This window comes from Lampris incognitus, chromosome 8, assembly GCF_029633865.1.
Source record: "Lampris incognitus isolate fLamInc1 chromosome 8, fLamInc1.hap2, whole genome shotgun sequence".
In the NCBI taxonomy this organism is placed as follows: Eukaryota; Metazoa; Chordata; class Actinopteri; order Lampriformes; family Lampridae; genus Lampris; species Lampris incognitus.
In genome coordinates this window covers 40,542,606-40,566,386 of record NC_079218.1, presented here as the reverse complement: position 1 = coordinate 40,566,386, position 23,781 = coordinate 40,542,606, and the positions used below count along the sequence as shown (strand labels likewise).

The window sequence follows — 23,781 nt, the reverse complement described above, 5'->3', positions numbered from 1 at the left end:
GAGGTTGTATAATATAGTCCCACCTTTAATCTTATATCATCTGTTTTTTTCCCTCGCTATTAACGAACTATTAAAGAGATAGAATATAAACCAGCCTGCCTTCTTACAAATAGTAGAAGTACACGTTGTAGTAGTAGTAGTAGTCCCACAACAAGATATTCATTTATCCCTTGGACAATTCAAGTAAAAGAATATGTAAAATAAAGCATAAGTGCATCACTTAAAAGCAAACAGAAAAACAAAAAAACATCAGCGTCATACTGGATACCTGAATTTACCTGCCAGGCATAACCAAACAGAACACTTAATAGTCCAAAAGGACAGAGCACCCTGATTACCACCTTTAAAGGGACATTCCGCTGATGGTTTTGTGTATGTACAATCAGTACTGATGAGAAATGTAACGGGTTGAAGCAGTTAAATCCTCACTGTGTATCAAATTGACCGAGAAATCAGGGTTTGTCTTTCTGCATTGCTCTGTATCCTCACCCATGAAATCGTACCTGAAGCGAGAGAGTGAGGGTGTGTTTTTTGAACAGCGTGTTTAGAGTAGGTTAGGGTATTAAAAACCACACTAGGCTGTATGTAGTTTTTTCCCAGTGGCAACTGACATGATACGTCACTCGGCAGACAGAAAAACTCTGTTTCACCGCCGCTCCGGAGATGCAGAAACGATCAAGAACAACTGCAGATGTTTGTCTTGTGCTGAGGCTATCGCAGATAGACAGAGATAAGGTTGAAAATCGATGCATTTTCCTTTCAACATTGAATCATGAGCTGATGTCCAAAATCCATTAGCTTCACTTCTGTCTGCTCTACCTACTCTGATGCTGCAGTAAAACACCAATAACTTCTCGCAGCAGGACGGCACAGAACAAAAGAGCTAAGAAATCGAGCCAGCGCCAACAAGTGGAGAGGCATCACACGGTACAAAACTTATGCTAAACTAATAAGTCAACCACAACAAAAGATGAATGCTCCGGACGACAAAAGTCATAATATTCATTATCCTAATAATAGCATAAAAATTGATTAAAAACAAGAAATCAGGTTTCAGAATTATGGGAAAGGGAAAAATGATGAAGTTTGTAGATATGGGTAAAGAAACACGAGGCTGGTTGATAATGAAATGGGAAAAGCATTCATAACAACAACAACATTAACAAAAACGACAACTTAGTTTTGTACAGCGCCTTTTTCAAGGAACCCAAGCACGCTTTAGACTAGATATGAAAGAAAAAAAAACTTTCACCAAGGAAATCCCTCTACCCATCAATAAGCAAAGGACACTGATAATGATAGGGGTGAAAACAAACAGCAAAAGAAAGAAAGGAGAAAGGAGAAACTGAATAAACCATAGATCCTCTTCCTTGAGCTCACCGGGTTGTTCTTGTCCACCTGGATTCGGTAGCGAGTGATGAAGGAGGGTTTTCCGGTGGTATCCACCAAAAGGAGAAGAGCATTGGACACCCAGAACACCAAGGTGGGAACCAGCATCGTCCCTGTTGGATAAGATGATGGTCAGTCAGTACATGCACACCAGATTTCCAATAGTATCCTAAATAAAATCATATTCTAAATAAGACATGACCATGTAAACTGTTTGTTTTTTCTTATATAGCCCAAATAATGTCTTGGCCAAGCATAATGTGATTTTAGCGTGTGGGTTATTAGGATATTAGTCAGGTTATTTAAAGGCTGTTATGACAAATAAACACTCTATACACCCTAAACTGGAGTTTTCATGACACTTTTAAACACTTGCTGCTGTGTTGACAGGGGGCAAAAGCTGGATGGTGGGCACTTATCTGGTGTTGGTAAGGTTATCGTTCAACGAGTGAAACAAAAATTAATTGTCAGCATATTTGGGGAGAGTCTGAAACTGTCCTCTTGCTTAATATTCTGACTGTAATTAATATGACTGCCTCAGAATTCCTGGCTATGGCTTTAAAAAGAGAAGGGAAAGTTAAACTTTGGGGTGCATTAAGGGCGATCTGCGGAAAGGGCATTCAAAATGAATCAAACAAGTTATATTACATTGCTTGGAAACTGGGATATAACAGGACAAGTAAATAAATAAAAAAAATACATACAATATTGTAACGTGCACGGATATGTACACACGTTAGCCGGACCCTTTAGTCGAGCGGTTAGCGATGTCTCCCGCGGTGCGGGAGATACGGATTCACATCCCGGCTGCGGCAGTGCCCCGCCCCCCCCGAATTTACTACATTGGTGTCAGAAGTGGGATGGTGAGACCATGGGGCCATCAGCTTCCTCACGCCTCTGGGCTCACGCGCTTCCGATGACCTCACGGTCTCACCAACCGACTTCTGACACCAATGTAGCGAATTTGGGGGACTGCCGCAGCCGGGATGCGAACCCGTATCTCCCGCATCGCGGGAGCCATCGCTAACCTCTCGACTAAAGGGTCCGACCTGTTAACCAAGGGCTAACGTGTCTACGGGTTCGCGTCCCGGCTGCGGCAGTTCCTGCGGTTGCCCCCCGAATTCGCTACAATATGTATAAATAGCTTTTTTTGGACTATTGAGAATAAAGACCTTACTCAGGTTATTGTGGGCGTGTAAATATGTTCAAGGAAGGTCAAGCCGGCAAACCTCAAATCAGGCCTGAAAATGTGGGCCAAATCCATTCGTGAACATTTATTTGTCTGTGCATACCAAAACCGAAATCAATGCATACTGCAGCTCGACGAGAGGCTAAAGCCTAATTTGAAAATGGTAAGTCGCCATAAACAACATGATCCCATTTCAAACCAAAGGTTTGCCTAAACCAGCGTTTCTCAAAGTGTGTGGCGCCGGGCGGGGGCACAACGGCATTACGGGGGGGGGGGTGACCAGGAGGGAATGCAGTGCGGAACTACTGTTTTGACGTCGGAATCTTTTTCACGGCGGAACAGTCAAGGAAACGTGCTTTCATGAGACGGAGAGTCTGTAGGGTTACAGAACGGCGAGGTATTTGACAGGGACGAAAAGAAAGACAGGCGATGCTTCCGAGACAAACAAGACAAAGTGCTTTGCTGACCGTAATCAACCAAAAACCTAGTTAAGAAAATAGGACGAAGCCTATCTTGCTCTTGGGTTCACAGTGAATGTGGTGGGAGATGAGCGATCAGTGTGTCTGTGAATGTTCTCATTCATCCAGGTCATGGTTATCCAGAGGAGTTGAATCAAGTGCAACTGGACTTGGTATATATCCGTGAAGACGTTTCGCCTCTCATCCAAGAGGCTTCCTCGGTTCGTGCCTTTCTGACTAGACCAAGCTAGTCTGACTGGCTGCTGATGATATTTATCCTCTTTGGAGTCGTTACCGGAGCTCTGATAACGACTCCAAAGAGGATAAATATCTGAGTTTCAGCATTCACGAGTGCTGGCTGCAAACGTGTTTTGTTCCATTGTCTCCAACTCTCGTGTTTGTGCTCTGGACAACAACATTTGGTGCTCGCACACAGGTGCGGACAGTTCCGTCACTAATTGACGTCCACAGGAGTAGAGTGGTTTCCATTTTGGTTCCGTTGCAAACGATACTTATTCAAGTCCTTTGGTGAGTTCGATCCATCATACTAACGACTGTCACTCTGCCATACTAATTCCTGTAATAGTAAACCATAGACACAGACCCCGTCATCTCCCTGTAACATACAGGGAGGTCGACAATTTATTGCCTTTTCGGACTTCAGTTATCAGTCCCCCACAAAGCCATGCACCTCAGACAATAAAAATGGCTTTATTAAACGTCAAGTCGCTAACTAATTTGTTATTTTTAGTTAATGATCTTAGAAGTACCTATAACCTGGACTCCACCCTACTGACCGAGACCTGGCTGGATAGAAATTGAGACGGCACCTTCAAATTCCTTCATACCACCAGATCTGATATGAGAGGCGGTGGAATAGCTGCTGTCTTCTCTGATTCCTGTAGCTGCAAGGAAATCCCCCTCGAGGAACTCACGTCGTTTGAATGCCTCGCTTTTACTATGCATTGTAATGCTACGATTTTAACAATTACTGTCTATTGGTCACCAAAATGTCTTGATGAATTTTCGGAGCTACTGTCTATGGTTTCCACTGATTATCATTGTTTCATCATATTGGGTGATTTTAATGTTCATGTTGACAGTCAGACCCCGATGCTAGAAACCTAATTAGCTTACTGGAGGCATTTGCTCTCACTCAGCATGTTTCCGGACCCACCCACAATAAGGGGCATACTATAGACTTCGTCATATCAAAAGGACTTAATATTACTGTGCCCCGTGTCATGGATGTTGCTACTATCTCAGATCACTGTTGTATATTTTTTGATGTGTCTGCTTCCTGTGCAACAGAAGAGCACTCGAATGATCAAAAAACACTTAATTGATAATAACACAATTAAAACCTTTCAGAAAACTGTAAATGAGTTGTCGCCGTTCATGTCATCACAAGCTGACGATCTTGTGAACAACTTCAACTCAAAAATACGAAATATCTTTGACAACATTGCACCTGTTAAAACTAAAATCATGAAAAACAAAAAGCCCCCTGGAGAAATGGAATGGTTGTTAGGCAGCTTAAGAAAGACTGTCACCAGGCAGAATGACAGTGGAGAAAGACTAAACTTCAGGTTCACCATGAAATTTACAAGGATGAAAATATTAACAATAGTAAAGTACTTTTCTTTACTATTGACCGACTTATTAACCCACCATCTCCAAACTCATCAGAGATGCTGTCTACTGAAAAATGTGAGCAATTCGCTACATTCTTCAGTGACAAAGTGATTGCCATCAGACAGAACATCAGTGCATCAAGATCAAGTAATGAACCTTCCCTCCAGTTCTCCAGAAATATCACTGGTGCCATGTCTCACTTTGACCCTCTAGACCTTAAAAGTCTAGACAATATTGTTAGGCAGCTCAAGTCCTCCACCTGCGGCTTGGATCATCTCCCCGCCAAATGTTTTACAAATGTTTTTAATTGCTTAGCACATGATGTTTTAGAAATTATTAACTACTCTCTTCAGGCAGGTATATTTCCTGCAGCACTTAAGACAGCTGTCATTAAACCACTTCTGAAGAAGAGTAATGTTGATGCGACAGCTATTGCCAACTACAGGCCCATCTCCAACTTACCATTCCTCAGCAAAATCCTTGAAAAAACAGTTTATTCTCAAGTTAATAACTATTTAATATCTAACAACCTTCTAGGCATTTATCAATCAAGTTTTCGATCTCACCATAGCACAGAAACAGCACTTATCAAAGTTGTGAACGATCTGCATATGAACACAAAGTCTAATAAATTGTCTGTTCTTGTGCTCCTGGATCTCAGTGCCATCTTCGACACTGTTGATCATGGTATTTTGCTAGAGAGATTAGAAAAATGGGTCGGCCTTTCTGGCCTGGTTCTCAACTGGTTTAGAACATACCTTCAGGACAGGCAGTTCTTTGTGTCTATTGGAGACGTTTCCTCAAAGTGGGTATAATGTGTGGGGTACCCCAAGGTTCAATTCTTGGACCACTACTATTCAATCTCTATATGCTCCCACTTGTACATGTTATAGAGAAACACAACATAAATTACCATAATTATGCAGATGATTCACAACTGTACATATCTCTATCTCCTGATGACCTAGATCCCATACATTCCCTAATTCAGTGTATTGATGATATTCATCTATGGATGTCAGAGAACCTTTTACAATTGAACAAAGACAAGACAGAAATACCTATTTTTGGTGCAAAGACTCAGAGACAGAGAATTGCAACTCATCTCAGCTCTCTGTCTCTGTGGTGCAAAAGTGAAGCCAGAAATCTCGGTGTAATCATAGGCAGTGATCTAAATTTTAAGAGCCACATCAATCATCTCACAAGATCAGCCTTCTACCATCTTAAAAACATTTCAAAACTAAGGGGCTTTCTATCAATATCAGACTATGAGAAATTAATCCATGATTTTCTAACAATTAGACTAGACTACTGCAATGGACTATTCACTAGCCTCCCAAAATCAGTTGTGCGCCAACTACAGTTAATTCAAAATGCAGCAGCATGTGTTCTCACCAGAACTAAAAAGTATGAGCACATTACACCTGTTCTTAGATCTCTGCATTGGCTCCCCGTCAAAACTAGAATTGATTTTAAAATTCTGTTAATTGTATACAAAGCACTAAATGGCTTTGCACCACGCTATATAAAAGATATGTTAATTCCCTATAAACCAGCAAGAACTCTCAGGTCCAATGGCAGTGGTCTTTTAACCATCCCTCGTGCTAGGTCTAGAGCAGGGGAAGCTGCATTTTCTATTTACGCCCCAGGTAGATGGAACGCCCTGCCTGAGGACCTGAGAGAGACCCCCACACTGGACACATTTAAAAGCAGGTTAAAAACCTTACTTTTAAAAACAGCCTACAGCTAAATTCATAGTGTGTGTGTGTGTGTGTGTGTGTGTGTGTGTGTGTGTGTGTGTGTGTGTTTTATATATTTTGCTATTTTTATATATTTTGCTCTGTTGTTACTTTTAATTAATCAGTGTTTATGGCACTTTTATCTATTTTACTAATTCCATTTTAAACGTGTCTGTACTTTTATTTTTTGTGGGGGGGGGTTATTGTTTTATTATATGAAGCACTTTGTGTTACATTTGTTTGTATGAGAAGTGCTATACAAATACAATCTGATTGATTGATTGGTTAATTGATTGATTGATTGATTGATATCGTCAGCAGGAACATTGCTTTGTAAAAGCTGCATCAGTGAACAACAAAGCACTAACAGCATCATACAAAGTCGAATACAGAATTGCCCAGTGCAAGAAACTACACACAATAGCAGAGGAGCTCATACTTCCAGCGGCTTTAGATATGGTGTCGACTATGTTTGATGAGACAAGCGCCACAAATTGAAGGCTGTCCCTCTGTCCAATGATACAGTTGCAAGACGTATATGCGACATTTCAAATGACCTTGAAGAACAACTCATTGAAAAACTGAAAGACAAACGTTTGCCTTCCAAGTGGACGAGGCAACTGACAGCAGTAAAGACTGTTTATTGCTTATCTTCGCTTTGTCATGTCAGACTCACTGTGAGCAAGTTTAGTAATGAACAATTTCTGATGAAACTGGCCTATCTCAGCAATATATTTGGAAAGCTGAATGAATTAAATCTTCAGCTTCAAGGCAGAGACAAGCACCTTCTTCACCTAGCAGACAAGATCAGTGCATTCACTCAAAAGCTTGAGATGTGGAGCAGGCGACTTGTTCAATGAAATACTGATTTCTTTGAGAATCTGAGTGAATTTTTTGAAACCAGTGATTCTGGAGCCACCACAGTGATTTCATGTCTTAAGGAGCACATCTCTTCCCTGAGAGGATTCTTTCAAAAATACTTCCCAAACAACAGTGCTCAGTATGACTGGGTGACAGAACCATTCAACACAGCATCACCTGCTGATTTCAGCTCTTCTGAAGAGGACCAGTTCATCGAGATGACATCTGACTCCACCCTGAGGCTGAGCTTTACAGCTCAGACACTGAGTGAATTCTGGCTTGCTGTGGAGAGGGAGTATCCATTCATAGGATGAAGGGCTGTGGGCATTCTGCTTCCCTTCGCCACATCCTATCTCTTGGAGATGGGCTTTTCTGCTGTTGCCTCACTTAAAACAAAGTACAGATCTAAGCTCAACATTGAGCATGACTTGAGAGTGGCTGTATCAAGCATGCAACCCCATTTTGAAAAGATGTGCAGTGCAAAACAGGCTCATTGCAGCCACTAATGCAGTGATAAGACTTGAGCTCTCACAATTAACTTGCTTACCGTTTTTCCCAAATATCTGCATTTATTCTTTTTTTTCTTTTTTTGGTTGTTGCACAGATTTAACTTTATTGTTATTGTTCTAGCAAAGTTATTTTTAAATTTTATTTAGTTTTTCTCTGTTTTTGAAAACGCACACAGACTGATGGTGCAATCTAGTGACAAATGTCGCAAAATGAGGTTTGATAAAGTTGAAGTGGAACTTGCGTTTGTTATTTGCACAACAGAATTTACTGAAAGGAAAGTGAAAGGAATGTTCATGATCTTGATGTTATTTAAAAAAGTTAAACTTGGCCCATTTTGTCACCATTTTGTTGGGGCAGGGGCATGAATTTTTCTTCCTCCAAAGGGGGGCATGTTAGAAAAAGTTTGAGAACCACTGTCCTAAACGGAATAATTCATTTATTTATTTTTTTAGCATTTATTACTACTACTACTACTACTACTAATATTACTTTTGGCTGCTCCTGTTAAGGGTCACCACAGCAGATCATCAATTTCTATCTCTTCCTGTCTTCTGCATCTTCCTCTGTCACGCCAGCCACCTGCATGTCTTCTCTCACCACATCCATAAACCCCGTCTTTGGCCTTCCTCTTTTCCTCTTCCCTGGCAGCTCCATATTCAGCACCCTTCTCCCAATATACACAGCATCTTTCCTCTGCACATGTCCAAACCATCTCAATCTCGCCCTCTTACTTTGTCTCCAAACCGTCCAACCTGGGCTGTCCCTCTAATATAATCATTCCTAATCCTGTCCTTCTTCATCATGCCCAATGAAAATCTTAGCATCTTCAACTCTTCCAGCTCTGCTTCCTGTCTTTTAATCAGTGCCACTGTCTCCAAACCATATAACATAGCTGGTCTCGCTACCATCTTGTAAACCTTCCCTTTTAACTCTTGCTGGTACCCTTCTGTCACAAATAACTCCTGACACTCTTCTTCACCCACTCCATCCTGCCTGCAATCTCCTCTTCACCTCTCTTCCGCACTGTAGATCAAACTCTATCAAGTCTACTTGTGTTTCATTGCTCTAGGAGCACAAACATACCCCTGTAAAATGTTCAACTGCTTATAACTCATCAAAATTAAAGGAATATGTTCAAGTTTTGGTCTTCACACTACCTTTAGTGCCTTTGTGATAAAGGGCAATGGACATTAAAAATAAATAGAAAGACTTGTACGACCGTGAAAGATGGCACAAAAGGGAAGCAGAACAGTAACCGATACATAATGGTCTTACAGTCCTACTTCCTTATTACCTTCATTTGCAAAATTCCTCCAGTTTCTCTTTTCTATTCTTTTTTTTTTCAAGCCACACTCTTCAATGATTATGGGTTAGTTTAAACTTCAGTGTCACATCAGCATGTTAAATAAGCTAACCTCCTAGCTGTAGCCATCTTAACCTGTAAGCAGCTGTATATGTTGTCTGTGGATGACACAGAAAGTTGAACCAGTTCATCTGGACACAACGTTTATTGAGACAGAAATGTTTCATCCCTCAACCTAAGTGACCTCTTCAGTCTCAGCTGACTGCAGGTATCCCCACCCTTATAAACAATACAGTGGCATAACGACCGAAACCAAGTCGGTTTCATATGCAAATTATCGTGACAATTTGCATATGAAACTAGAGTTCCAATGACCATGTGTACTATTCACAGAGGATTTGGGAATGGTTGCAATCACAGCATTGTAAAATGGCAACAGATATACTCTTAGGCCTCCCCCCCTTGGTTCAGGGGAGGTCATTCCCGCTTCACACAGATGGCCTCTTTGACTCGCCGTTCAAACCAACGTTCCTCCCTATCAAGGATGTGCACATCCTCATCTTGAAAGAGTTGCCACTGGCCTGCAGATGGGTGTAGACTGTGGAGTCGTGGCCTGATGTGTTAGCTCTTCTGTGTAGTGCCATCCTCTTGGCCAGTGTCTGTTTGGTTTCCCCAATGTACAAGTCATGACAATCCTCCTGACACTTAATAGCGTACACTTAATTGCTTTGTTTGTGCCGGGGGACCTGATCCTTGGGGTGGACCAACTTCTGCTGCAGTATGTTTTGGGGTTTGAAAACAACTGAATGTTTGGAAAATATGCGTCTCAGCTTTTCTGACACTCCTGCCACATACAGAATCACCACTGTTTTACGCTTAGGCAGCTGTTGTCCTTCTGTCTTCGATCAGCTGGTGCACTGTTTGGGTGTCTTCCTGGCTTTGACAAACGCCCAGTTAAGATAACCACACTTAACCAGGGCCTGTTTAATGTGGGATTTCTCCCCTTCCCCCACTGATGTGTCAGTGGGAACATTGTCAGCTCGGTGGTACAGCATCCTGATGACTCCTAGTTTGTGCTCCAGTGGATGATGAGAGTCAAACCTTAAGTACTGATCAGTATTTGTTGGTTTATGGTAAACATCAACAATCAAATGTCCCCCATCACCAATTGCAATTTCACAGTCTAAGAAGGCTAACCTGTCGTTTTTCACATCCTCCTTGGTGAACTTGATGTGGTTGTCCACAGCGTTAATGTGGTCGGTGAATGTGGTACGTCCTGAGATTAAATTTTAACCCAGGTGTCATCCACAAATCTGAACCAATGACAAGAGGCTATCATTTTTAGCAAGTGCATATAGTGATAGTCAATAGTCGAGAGAGAGACGGGAAAGGCAGAGGAGAGAGAGGGGACGACATGCAGCAAAGGGTCCTGGCCGGACATGAACCCAGGCCGCTACGGTAAGGACTCAGCCTTATGTGGTACCACTCTACCAGGTGAGCTACTGAGGCGCCCCCCCCCTTTCTATTATTTTCTATTGGCTGCTCTCAGCATGGGGCCAACATGATCGTACCCCACAGCTCATTACTGAAAGTGCCCTGAACATGCGCAGTGTTTTCAACTGCTCACTTAGTTAAACGAACGCTGACGGGCCCCATGCTCACCAAACAAATACTGATAGGAGAAGTACTGACGTTTACGCAACAAGTACAGGAAGATATTTTGAATGTATTGGACAGTGCTACCGTTGTCATATGTAATAAATGCGCAACAATGTTAGTTACAAAGAAACTAAAATTATATATATATATATATATATATATATATATATATATATATATATATACATATATTACTTCCATCCACCCGTTATCCAAACTGCTTATCATGTGCTCAGGGTCGCGGGGATGCTGGAGCCTATCCCAGCAGTCATTGGGCGGCAGGCGGGGAGACACCCTGGACAGATCAGCAGGCGATCATACAGGCCTGCCACACACACACATTCATACCTAGGGACAATTTAGTACGGCTGAGTCACCTGACCTACATGTCTTTGGACTCTGGGAGGAAACCGGAGCACCCGGAAGAAACCCACGCAGACGCGAGGGGAACATGCAAACTCCACACAGAGGACGACCCTGGATGACCCCCAAGGTTGGGCTCGAACCCAGGACCTTCTTACATATATTACTTGTTACACTGAATTATTGGTCATGTCGTGCAATGGCGACATCTGGTGGGACCAGGCCCCACCGGCCCCTATAATGCAGAGACGCCGTTGATTGAGACCGAAGAGGTCGCTTAGATGAGTGATGAAACGTTTCTCCCAAAAAAAACATTGTGTCCAGATGAACCGATTCAACTTTCTTTAATTCCCTTACCTGGATTATCGAGCATGCATAAAGACTTGTCTGTGGACGGTTTCTTTGCTAAGTTGAAAGTGTGGTGCTTAATCTGCATAAGGTGCTTATAAAGGTTGGATTTAGGGATAAGGATTAACAAAAAAATTGCCCTCCAGTTGCTCAGAATAATGTGAAACTGTTTTACGGTTTGTTCGACATCTTTTCACCATTCCCCTCTCCTTTAGCAGTGTTTTACTTCAGTTATTTAAACTAACCATGCATTACTGCATCAAGGCATCCCTCTGTTTCTCTTAGTGAGGTGTACTGTGGCTCAGTGTTGAATGAACAACAGATGAGAACTGTGAAGTACAAAATGGTGGATAGATGTGTCCTTCTTTATTCTGCAAATGGTCAGTGGACCTTATCTTACTCTATAAAGTAAAAAACAGGGGTGAATTTTAGGATTTGGGTGGAGCCAGTATGAATCAAAGAACGCTGACATTAGGAAACATATTGCTGACATATTCCATGTATTACACCCAGAATAGTGGTTTAGGAGGTGTGTTAGGGCCCCACAAACATAAAATACACCAAGTCTAAGAACTTGGGGTCCCTCCAAATGCTAAATGTGTAGACCAATGAAATGCAAATATGTCTGTGAGAGTGTGAGATACTTCTGTGAATATGTGTGTGTGTGGGGGGGGGGACTATATGTGTATGTTTATGTAGACATTTGCATTACTTTGTAAAACTGTGCTGCAGAGTATACTGCACAAGACCCATTGCTGAGTAATTAGTGGATGAAGTATCATTGCTTATTGTCATTGGTTCGTACCATCAGATGGTATGCATGTTTGAGTTGGGGGGAGAACCAGTATCTTGAACAGGGCTGTGGAACATATTCAGTATAATTGAGAATACTTTAGATTTCTCATCTCATCTTCAGCCGCTTCTCCGGGGTGGGTCACGGTGGCAGCAAGCTAAGTAAGCACACTCCAGACATCCCTCTCCCTAGCAGCGCCCTCCAGCTCCTCCTGGGAGATTCCAAGGCGTTCCCAGGCCAGATTAGACTTGTAGTCCCTCAAGCAAGTTCTGGGTCTACCCCAGGGTCTCCTCTCAGTTGGAAGTGCCTGGAAAACCTCCAAAGGAAGGCACCCAGGAGGCATCCTAATCAGATGCCCGAACCACTTCAACTGGCTCCTTTCGACGCGAAGGAGCAGCGTCTCTATGAATGTCCGAGCTCCTCACCCTATCTCTAAGGCTGAGCCCAGACACCCTGCGGAGGAAATTCATTTCAGCCACTTGTATCCACGATCTCACCCTTTCGGTCACTACCCAAAGCTCATGACCATAGGTGAGGGTTGGAACGAAGACTGACTGGTAAATTGAGAGCTTTGCCTTCCGGCTCACCTCCTTCTTCACCACAACGGTCCAGTACAACGTCCACATTACTGCTGATGCTGCACCAATCCACCTGTCAATCTCCCGCTCCATCCTACACTCGTCAACAAGACCCCAAGATACTTCAACTCCTTCACTTGAGGCAACAACTCATCCCCAACCCGGAGGGAGCAATCCACCATTTTCCGGTAGAGAACCATGGCCTCAGACTTGGAAGCACTTTTTATTTCACCAATGAAAAATGAACATTGAACTGACTTAATGGGTTCGTTGATTTCTTATCTGTTGTGTTGAATAAATCACACACAGTTCAAAGATGTGCCTCATTGTGTAACGCACAGCTTATTGGAGTGTCTGTTTCAAACATCCTACTTAGATGATACTGAACTGTGGTTATAAAACATTATTCAATCGACAATAGGGATGGGTAATAATTCAGTATTATCAGGGTGTGTGTGTGTGTGTGTGTGTGTGTGTGTGTGTGTGTGTGTGTGTGTGTGTGTGTGTGTGTGTGTGTGTGTGTGTGTGTGTGTACATACACATAGGGTGTTGTGATGCGTCTGGTGCAGCAGCGTGTAGTTGGAGGGAAGGTGCATGTGTTCTTCCAACCCGCTTGTGTCCCTCCTGCCCTTAGCTTGCTGCCACTGGCTAGCCTTTGTGGCGAATAGGGAAGCATCCTAGCGTGTAAGCCTTCCCTTGCCAGTACATAGCCTCTCCTTCACCAAGACTCCTGCCAGGCCTCCCCGTGGCCACACATGGTAACTGGGGTCTTGCGGCCCCAGGCTAACTTGGCAGGGGATCACGGAGCAGCAGTGGGCCCCAGAGATATGGTGTGCAGGCCCACCCTGGTGGACACGCCCTGGCACATATCAACCACTGCCCCGCTGCCTTGTGGGTGAGTCTGGAAGACATAAGGCTAAGGGAGCTTACCCCAACAGAAAAGCAAGCTGTGGCGGCACGCTTCGAGGCAGTTTCCGAAAAACTGGATTTCCGGCAGCCCCCTGGAGTTGTGTGGAGGTGCCGGTCGTCTAGGGACCCCCCCCCCCCGCCATCAGAACCATCTCCTCTACAATCAAGTCATGTGGCGTTGGGAGAAGCGCACCCCCCATGCCACTTTAAAAACCATCTCTGCGCAGGTATCTTCTGCTATCTTTCCTGCCTTCAAATATCTGGGAAGTATGCTATCCGACACCTGCAAAATAGACGATGAGATTCAGCACCGCCTCAAACAAGCCTCAACATCTTTTGGCCGTCTAAGGAGAAGGGTTTTCCAAAACAGCAACCTCAATCTCCACACTAAAGTGCTTGTTTACAGAGCAGTGTGCATCTCCACACTACTCTATGGATGTGAGGCATGGACCATCTACAGCCACCATCTCAGAAGCCTGGAGGCCTTCCATGTAAAATGTCTCCAGAGGATCCTCGGCATTACTTGGGAGGACAGAGTGCCACACACAGAGGTTTTGGAGCAGGCAGGCAGCTGCAGCGTGGAGTCTACCCTAAAACACCATCAACTCAGGTGGCTTGGGCATGTTATTCGCATGCCCAGCGAATGACTCCCACGAAAAGTCCTCTACGGCCAACTACGCCTTGGCCAACGCACTGCTGGTGGGCAGAAGAAGCGGTTCAAAGACCAAATGAAGACCACACTAAAAAGATGTCAGATCAACCCCTCTTCTTTGGAGGAACTTGCTTTCTGCCACACAACCTGGTGCTCCCACATCTCAGAGGGAGTGAAGTACATGGAAAACCAGCGCACACAACACCGTGTAGCAAAGCGTGCGAAGAGGCATGCTCACAAAGCTACCCCTGCCCCCTCCAGCACCACTTTTACATGCCCGGTCTGCAACCGCAACTGTGCATCCAGGATCGGACTATTCAGCCACCAAAGGACCCACAAATAGAAGAAGATGGTCATCATCGGGCACGATGGACAACCAGCAAGCAAGCAAGCGTGTGTGTGTGTATGTGTGTGTATAGAAGTCAGATATTGTTGTATCGTTATACACATTTCTGTTGTCTATATTAATGATAACGAGAATTTACTGCCTAAAATTTCTCCCCTGAAATGTTTCAGGGGAGAAATATATGAGGGAGTATCATCTAAAAACTACTTTTAGTTTGATATTATACTTCATATTACCAAACAGGTCAATCTGATGAATCTCAGTTGGATTCTTAATTATGGTATTTTTGCATGTGTAAGCAGATATTGCAATATGCACTGACATCGTAAAAGTTCACGATGATTAATGTGATAATATTTTCCATATCACCCAACGCTAATGTACAACTCCAATTTATGATATATCAGGCCATATGACAGGGCCATACAGTCCATGCTAGTGATGTGCGGGTCAGAGGTTTTTTTTTAACCAACAAACCACCCAACCCATTGTGAGAGCCAATCAGCACCGTCCGACCCGCTAAAATACGTGTTAATTAACCAACCGAACCCGACCCGACCGGCAAAACCTTAAAATTTAGCCCAGGCTACAGCAAAATCAGCAGTGTTGCATTATTTCTTTTTTGGGCTGTTTGCCCAGTATTATACACTGACTGCAAGGCATCGCCTATTTTATCTTAGTCTAACAGAGTCTGGGTCTAGACTACTGAATATACAGACGAATTGTTCCTAATGGTGTTCTTCAGTCTTGAACAGCAGCAAAACAAGTAACCTTAGAGACATGAACTCACTCACTCACTCACACTCTCTCTTTCTCTCTCTCTCTCTCTCTCTCTCTCTCTCTCTCTCTCTCTCTCTCTCTCTCTCTCTCTCTCTGTCTCTCTGTCTCTCTCTCTCTCTCTCTCTCTCTCTCTCTCTCTCTCTCTCTCTCTCTCTCTCTCTCTCTCTCTCTCTCTCTCTCTCTCCAAGGAGAAGCTTCAACACTCTAAGACATGCAGTGACAAAAAGCACAATTGCAAATTGATTATAAAGCTGTTTGAGTGAGTATGTGACAGACAGCGGGGGGGGGGGGCAGTAATGAACAGCTTAGCCTATTACAAGCAATGTTTCTGCAGGTTATTTATAACTTACTCAGAACAATGCTTTGTCGCTTTTTGACCCAAACCCGTGATATTTCCTAGCAAGCTTACCCACAACCCAGGGGACCTGTGGGTTGTGGGTCGACCCGCACATCACTACTACAAACACTGGCATTAGAATGGGTCATACTGAAGAGTTCAGTGACTTTCAGCATGGCTCAGTCATAGGATACCACCTTTCCGACAGGTCAATCGGTCAAATTTCTGCCCTGCTAGATCTGGCCCCGGTGAGCTGGATGATGTCAGTTATTGTGAAGTGGAAATGTCTCAGAGCAACACCAGCTCAGCCGTGAAGCAGTAGAACACGCAAGACAACAGAACAGGTCTGTCGAGTGCGGAAGCGCGTAGCAAGTAAAAACTGTATGTCCTCGGTAACAACACTCACTACTGAGCACCAAACTGCCTCTAGAAGCAACGCCACCACAAGAACTGTTCATCGGGAGCTTCACGAAATGGGTTTCCATGGCCGAGCCGCCATACACAAGCCTAAGATCATCATGTGCAAGGCCAAGTGTCAGCTGGAGTGGTGTACAGCACACCGCCATTAGACTCTGGAGCAGCAGAAACACATTCTCCGGAGTGATGAATCATGCTTCACTATCTGGCAGTCTGACGGATCAATCTGCATTTGGAGGATGTCGGGAGAATGCTACCTGCCCAAATGCATAGTGCCAACTGTAAAGTTTGGTGGAGGAGGCATAATGGTCTGGGCTAGGTCCCTTGGTGCCAGTAAAGGGAAGTCTTAATGCTACAGCATACAATGATATTCTAGAGAATTGTGTGCTTCCACCTTTATGGCAACAGTTGGGGGAGAGCGCTTTCCTGTTTCAGCATGACAATGTCCCTGTGCACAAGGCGAGGTCCACGAAGACATGGTTTGCTGAGTTTGGTGTGGAAGAACCTGACTGGCCTGTACAGAGCCCTGACCTTAACCCCATCCAACATGCCGACTGTGAGCCAGGCCTTCTCCCCAACATTAGTGCCCAACCTCACTAATACGCTTGTGGCTGAATGGGAGTGAAATCCCACAGCCATGTTCCAAAATCTAGTGGAAAGCCTTCCCAGAAGAGTGGAGGCTGTTATAGCAGCAAAGGGGGACCAACTCCATATTAATGCCCGTGGTTTTGGAATGAGGTGTTCAACAAGCACATATGGGTGTGATGCTCAGGTTTCCACATACTTCTGGCTATGTAGTGTGTTCATAAATCTAAATGTATCGATCCCCAGTCATACGGCACTTAGCCTACAGGGCCTTGTCAAATCAGCATCCTTGTGCATCCTGAGTCAATGTCACATGACCCCGGGGCCTCTAAACTTAACACTTTAAAACGAATGTGAAAGTTTACTCTGGTTTAGGAAAATTGGGACAAGGAGGGTTTGAGGGTAAGAAAGAGAGAGACCATTTTGTTCACAAATCAGATCTACTTATGTGTTACATCTGATAATGCTTCCCTCCACTTCAAATTACAATGAGCCATTCATGTTGGTATCACATCTATGCAGAATTTGTTGTCCCTGAGCTTGACCTGAAAGGGAGTCTAATTTGATTAAAATGATGCCGATAATTAAACTGTGCATCTAACAAGTACACAATGCGCCCTATTGATTAGTTGTTTTCAAACTCAACATCCAGCAGGCCATGTTACAGCACACAATGGTAAATGACATAAAAACAGTGTTGGGAAACGGTTTTTTTTTTTTTTGGCTTACCCAAGAAAAACAAGGCCATATCGTGACCTTCAAACATCAGATACAGCTTGGTCCACAGGTTCTGCCAGAAGTTTCCAGAAGCTCCCCAGAATCTCTGCAGATGCCTGAACCAGAAATTGCAATCAAGTTAACCTAGAAAACAAAGCCTTTGCTTCCCCTCCTGCCATCAACCCCTCTGTCTTGCTTAAAAATGTAACAAAAAGAATGCAGATATTTGTTAATACTCATATTGCTATGTTTTATGAAACAAGCATGAGGAAAACCAAGATTTGTCAGACTTGGTGGCCAATAAATCCCTTTCATATTCTCCCCTAAAATGAAATTAATATTTCCATGCAGTTAATTGCTTCATTTACATTACTGCAAAACTCAGATCAATATCATCTCTACAGGTTCTCCACAGCCCATGCTGGTTCAACAGTAAGGTCATATTAATATTACCATGTCAGTGAGTTTCCAAATGCAACCAAGAACAGGAGACTGGAGCCTATGATGAAGGCCGCTTTCTTCACCGAGTCCCATAGAGCTCCAGGGCCCTCCTCGGGACAAGACAAACAAGAAATGTGTATAAAACTCTGTGATACTTGGACACAAAGCAGGGCAATTCAGTGGAGCTGTGTTTAATCTTTTGCGTGCCAGCTCATCCGCGGGTCACCCTTCATGGAGAGTGGAAAGGCCCCTGCAACAACATGAAGCTCATGATACTACAACCCCTACTGTGAATCCAAATGCAAAGAAGAGCCTTTTAGGCAGAAACGCAGCACCTCTACAAAGTTTAGCCTTTATTTCTGTGCAACAGTTGGTAAATCAGCGATATATGCAAACAGATGATTTTCGAGCTATGTTTTGGTGAGGTATACTTCCTAGAGATTCAGGACCGTGAGACTGCACTGCAAAGCTACAAGTCATAAAGCTGCAGGCCTATGCATATTTCATGCATGCCTAACGTGCATCGAAACCATCAGGGTTGAACCCCTCTCTATTTCCATCTTTCAGTGTGAAAACATCCAGGGAAAACAATAACAGTCACGTGAAACACGCTTCACCCATCAGCAAACACGGCCGGCGATCAATAAGCAGACTTGTGGAAGTAGTGCAGCCCTTTATCTCAGTCAGCTTTCGATGCGCAGACCGTTGAGAATTGACAAGATTGTATTGACATTTGAAGTGCGTAGAAGGACAATTTATTCATAATAAAACTACACGTTTCAGGAAGTGGCGTTCACGTCGGGGTATTTACCTGGAATTTGTTCAATTCTAAGTTGTTTGCCTTTACATAAAGTTGTGCCGGTACACCTATCCAACCCCGAAAGGGAATTCCTTGTGATGTTGAGGGTTATTATCAGTTGACTTGTCTCGTCTATAATCTATCCTCACAGAATTTAAGCATTTTTTGTTTCACCTTCAGTTAAAAGTTGTGCATAGGACCGCTCGTAGCAGACTAAAATGAAAAATATAATGTAAATGTTGTCTCCGTTTTTCAAGGCCAGGGGAAGTTTCAGTGTATTTAGTATGAATTAAATCACCGAGGCAGCCCCTAAGACAAAAATCAGGCCGGTTAGAATTTATTCTGGGGATTAACGTCACCTTCATTACAACTTTCAAAATGGCCAGTTTCAACTCGGCTAACCTTTACGTGGCCATGGCAATCCTGGAAACACCGTCTCAAAATGGGGCTTTTAGCTTCAGAGTACAGCCTCCTTTTGTGCACACACACACTATACTACACACACATTCACATACATATGCATGCACACTGCCTCTCCCACACACATGGATTCACACCCAGTCACAGTACGAAGACACACACACACACTCATACACATTCTAATGTACACACACAATTTCACGAGTCTGTATATCTCAAATTACGACTCTCCCTTCTCACAGCGTGTAACCTGCAGCTCTCTTCCATGGCGTGACGGTACAAAGTATAAGCTCATTGGACTCCACGCGATCAAAATGCTCACAACTCTCCCTAACTTTTTTTTTTTTTTCACACAATCATGTGCCTAATCTATAATTCACTGGGCTCTGCATTCTTCTAACCTTACGTTGAACTGGCAAAGGGAGAAAAGCGGTTTGTCAGGTTGAACCTGTCCGGATGGACAGCTTGACAATTAAGAGAAGATTTTCTTGAGGCACAGCCAAAACAATCAGCAGCCACACAGCAAAATGTATGTGCAGCAGGCTGCACAAATATGTGTCCTGGCTGCACAGTTCTTCACCCCAGCAGGCCACACTGACCGACGGTTTAACCCGTGGAAAAGTATTTGATGTACACAGTACTACTCTTTAATTACTTTATGAGCGTCTCCCTGCAACAAAATGGACTCGGGTATCGTAAAGGTCTGACTAAGCCGCCATTGTTATGCAACATATTTTATTTTTCAGCGACTCAAAGTAATCAGACCTGTGCAAACCAGAAAGGACATGTTGTCAAACTGAATTTAACAAGAAAAGAAAAACAGCACCATAGATAATAGAAACTCTGTGTTCAGGGAGCTGAACGCATCTTTGCTGCGACTTATTTGATTGGTTCGACGCTGCCCCGCTCATATTTCTTTTTTATGATGATGAATCAGCAAAAGAATGATGGATAGTCTAACAGGGCGTTTGATCGGAGGACGGGTGATCTCATCTTACCTGTCTTCCACGGCTGCTGACTGCTCCCTTCATTGCTGCAAAATAAAAATAAAAAAACACTCAATTTGTTTGATGTATTTCGTTTGGAGTAACTCTAGAAGAACATTTCATTCCAAAAAAAAACAATATCCCATTTGGAGACATCCAGTGGGGGTCACCGAGCGGCCGTTCTTACCTAAAGAGTTAGCTGGCACGCTCCCTGTCTTGCCCAGGGACACTACGGCATTACAAACTGCTGTAATAGAACTTGAGAGCAGTCTCTCAAGTCAGGGGGCAACACTGCTGCTACGTTTTGAATGGCTCGGGATTAAGACCATAAACTATACTGTGTTGGGGAAATGTGAACATCTTTGCAAGCCGAGATAAGATATAGCATCGATACTGTTTGTTTCATAAACATAATATCGCCTTTATCTGCTAATTTTGGAAACGTGTTGTGCAATTGAGCTCCTCCGTTTCATTAATGGTACTCCTATTAGAAGTTTTATTTCCATGCCAGTGACTGCATTGCTGTGCAAGGCTGCTGAGTCCACATAATGTGTTATGTGTGATTCCGGATGTCTCCTCAGCAGTACTTCGTACAGGTAGAAGTACATACGTCAGTAAAGACTTCTGCTGGGCTTTATTCACGTTTTGTTTATTCAATGTAAAACATTCAACAATTACCAATAAATAAGACATCAGACACTAATATGAATTCCCCAGCAGCTCCTTTATAAGATTGTGTTTGCTGCCTAGTTCAGTTGTGCAAAATGTGCATGCTATATAAGCAGTCCCCCCCCACCACCACCACCAACACCACCAACACCAAATTATGGGGAATAAAATATCTCCTTTATCAAGATGAGGTGGAATTTTTTTTCTTCAATTCAACAAAGAGTTTTTGGAGCTACTGTTTATAGACACTGCACAAGCCCTCTGCCAATAGCGACACAATTAAAACACGTTTTTTTGTGTGCTGTACTCATTAAAAATCTGTCAAGGGATTTGAAAAGCTGGAGTACTACACAGTCACACACACCCTGACCATGGGAAGTGTGACTGAATCTGCTTCAAAAAAACAATAACAAAAACATCGTCATCTCATCAAACCCTTTCTGCCAAATTGTACTTAACACGTCGAGTCCATCATCGTCTAAGACGCGACACAAGACCGACTCACCGTCTGCCTCCGCTCCGCTCGTCATCCCCTCTCAACCACCGCAGCAGGGTGCCGTTGTTTCTACGCCACTCCAGCCGAGCCACGGAGTCTCAAGCCGTGACCCCTTCGTGATTGGCCAATCGCTGGTCAGCTGATTCGGGAAACCACGGACGTAGCGCCCCCTGCTGTTTTTTTTTTTAACCGGTCAAGTTTCTGGGTTGTGAGAGCTCTCGGCGTGTGTTCAGGCGCAGGTTGTTTGGCAACAGCACGGGCAGTACCTTGGCTTCGGGACAGCGGAAAGTATCTGGGCTGAGAAGAAGCTGACGTGGGGGGAAATACAACGCAACGCAAACACATGTTCTCCACAAAACAACGCCTTACACTTTGAATTGCGGTATATGCAGCATGCCGATATCGTAAATGAACGCTTCAAGATAAATGAGTGCAGGAATGCGTTAAGCCCCTATACCTGTGTAGAATATTGGTTTTTTATTTGCATCGATTAATTATCTTTGTTTATAGCTGTGTGCTCCAGATATCTTCATTTGTATTGATAGATTTCTGTACATAAAATTTAATTTGTAATAATAATAATAATAATAATGTTACATAGTGCTTCACAAAAAAAATACAGATAAAACCAGACAAGGCAGGAATAAGAGTAAGATCCAATAAGAGTAAAATTAAAAACAGTGAAAATAAAAACAAATATCAAACATTTGTAAAAGCTTCCATAAAAAGAAAAAGGTTTAAGGCGAGATTTAAAAGAAGCTAGAGACTCGGTTCATTTTAGCTCAGCAGGAAGAGGGGTCCATGATGTGGGGGCTCTAACAGCAAAAGCCCGGTCACCCTTTGTAACCAGCCGAGACCCGGGAATAACTAGCAGGGCTCCATCTGCCCACCTTAATGGTCGAGGGGGGACATACCAAGTCAATACATCACAAATGTATAAAGGAGCAATAACCGTTTAAAGCCTTAAAAGTGAGCAGTAAATTTTTAAAATCAATTCGAATTATAACAGGGGGCCAGTGCAGGGAGGCAAGCACAGGAGTGACATGGTCATGCCTCCTTGTTCCTGTAATGAACAATATGTGATATAATATACAATGTACATTTACCATGTGCATTCTACTTTTTGTCAGGGGTACAGACCATCTTTTATATCTTGGATCCTAAAATATATTGTGAAAAAAACGCCTCTGATTATTGATATCTTGGATGGATAAAAAAAGAAGCATATTGCCCATTTAAGAGATTATTTACCTTGGCCCCTTACTGACCTCAGTTTTTCCCCTTGCCAAAGGGCTTCACAGCAACCTAAGCACATAAAATTTTGCCATCGTAGGCCCTTTTGTACATGAAGCCCCATGTGTGTCAGCTTAAGCATCAGACTCTATCTGTGTGAGGTCCGCAGGCTCCCAACACAAACCATAAATCTGTCCAGACTGAAGACATAATGATTCCTCCTTCAACGTTCACTTCACCACACTTGGCCCAGTGATAAGCCTGTATGGTAGTCTGTTTCTGCAGCATGTGTTTCAACTATCAGTGACTATTGGTGTCCAAAAGTTAAGGTCAGTTAAGTGGGGTCTGCTCATTATATAAAGCACGCTGAAGTATCAACTTGTGCAACCCATTATCGGGCAGAATTGGAGAAGAGGTTTGCAAACTTTTTTTCCCCCCAAAGACTAACAAAAGCAGCAATAAAGAGCTATCTATCAACCAACAGACCAACACTTAAGAAGAATATGTCACACTTGAAACCCCATCTAAGAATATATTTGCTGTTAGGTAATATATATGCATTCATGGAGCACTATAATTTTTTAAAAAAGTGATCTTTATGCAATACTTCAAACTGCTAAAAACCAAGATTCCCATGCAAACATATGTTTTTGATACATTCTATCTCTGGCATATCTAAGACAATAGCTCAATAGCTTGCCAAGGACTAAAAAACATTTGTTATTCTCTCATTTTAATGGTTACTGTCAGCTAGGACTTTGCTGAGACATATGGTAACTGCTTAATGTTTTAGTGTAGCAGCCAAATGTAGAGGAATATGGCAGAAGCACCGTTTTTGTAGATAACAGGTATGACAGATTAAGTTCATATGAAATATTGATCAACAAATGCAACATCAATAGCTAAAAGTTGGGTTCAACAATGGGGTTTTTTTTCCCCCTGTTCAGTGGTGGGTAAGGTGCTGACATACTAATGACTGGATGATCTCAAATGGGTCTCAGGGATCTGGGGTGGTCACGCACCGATTCATTTACCGATTTACCGATATCATATTGTGTGTCAATAAGTTAAACAAAATGAAAATTTATTAAGCTGTAGTTCATTTTGCTGGAAACCACCTGGCGTCTCCTCGTGGACCTGTTTGAGGTGTGTGGACCCTTTCTAGATCC

The 23,781-nt window shown here is 43.2% G+C and overlaps 1 protein-coding gene across 2 annotated transcripts in view; it reads right to left on the bottom strand.

Annotated features, from left to right (window-relative positions):
- faxdc2 (fatty acid hydroxylase domain containing 2) overlaps nt 1-21,442 on the bottom strand; it is a 33,416-nt gene extending 11,974 nt beyond the window's left edge. Inside the window, exons 1-5 of one of the 2 annotated variants that reach the window (XM_056285050.1) lie at nt 21,389-21,442; nt 20,227-20,261; nt 18,022-18,116; nt 17,581-17,684; nt 1,381-1,502 (exon numbers count right to left, since the gene is read on the bottom strand). In XM_056285050.1, coding sequence (XP_056141025.1) covers nt 1,381-1,502; nt 17,581-17,684; nt 18,022-18,116; nt 20,227-20,261; nt 21,389-21,413 — 381 coding nt within the window. In that variant the 5' untranslated portion in view covers nt 21,414-21,442. Of the gene's footprint in view, nt 1-1,380; nt 1,503-17,580; nt 17,685-18,021; nt 18,120-20,226; nt 20,262-21,388 lie in introns of both variants that reach the window. The other variant, XM_056285049.1, reaches the window with a different exon arrangement.
- Nucleotides 21,443-23,781: the final 2,339 nt, after the last annotated feature.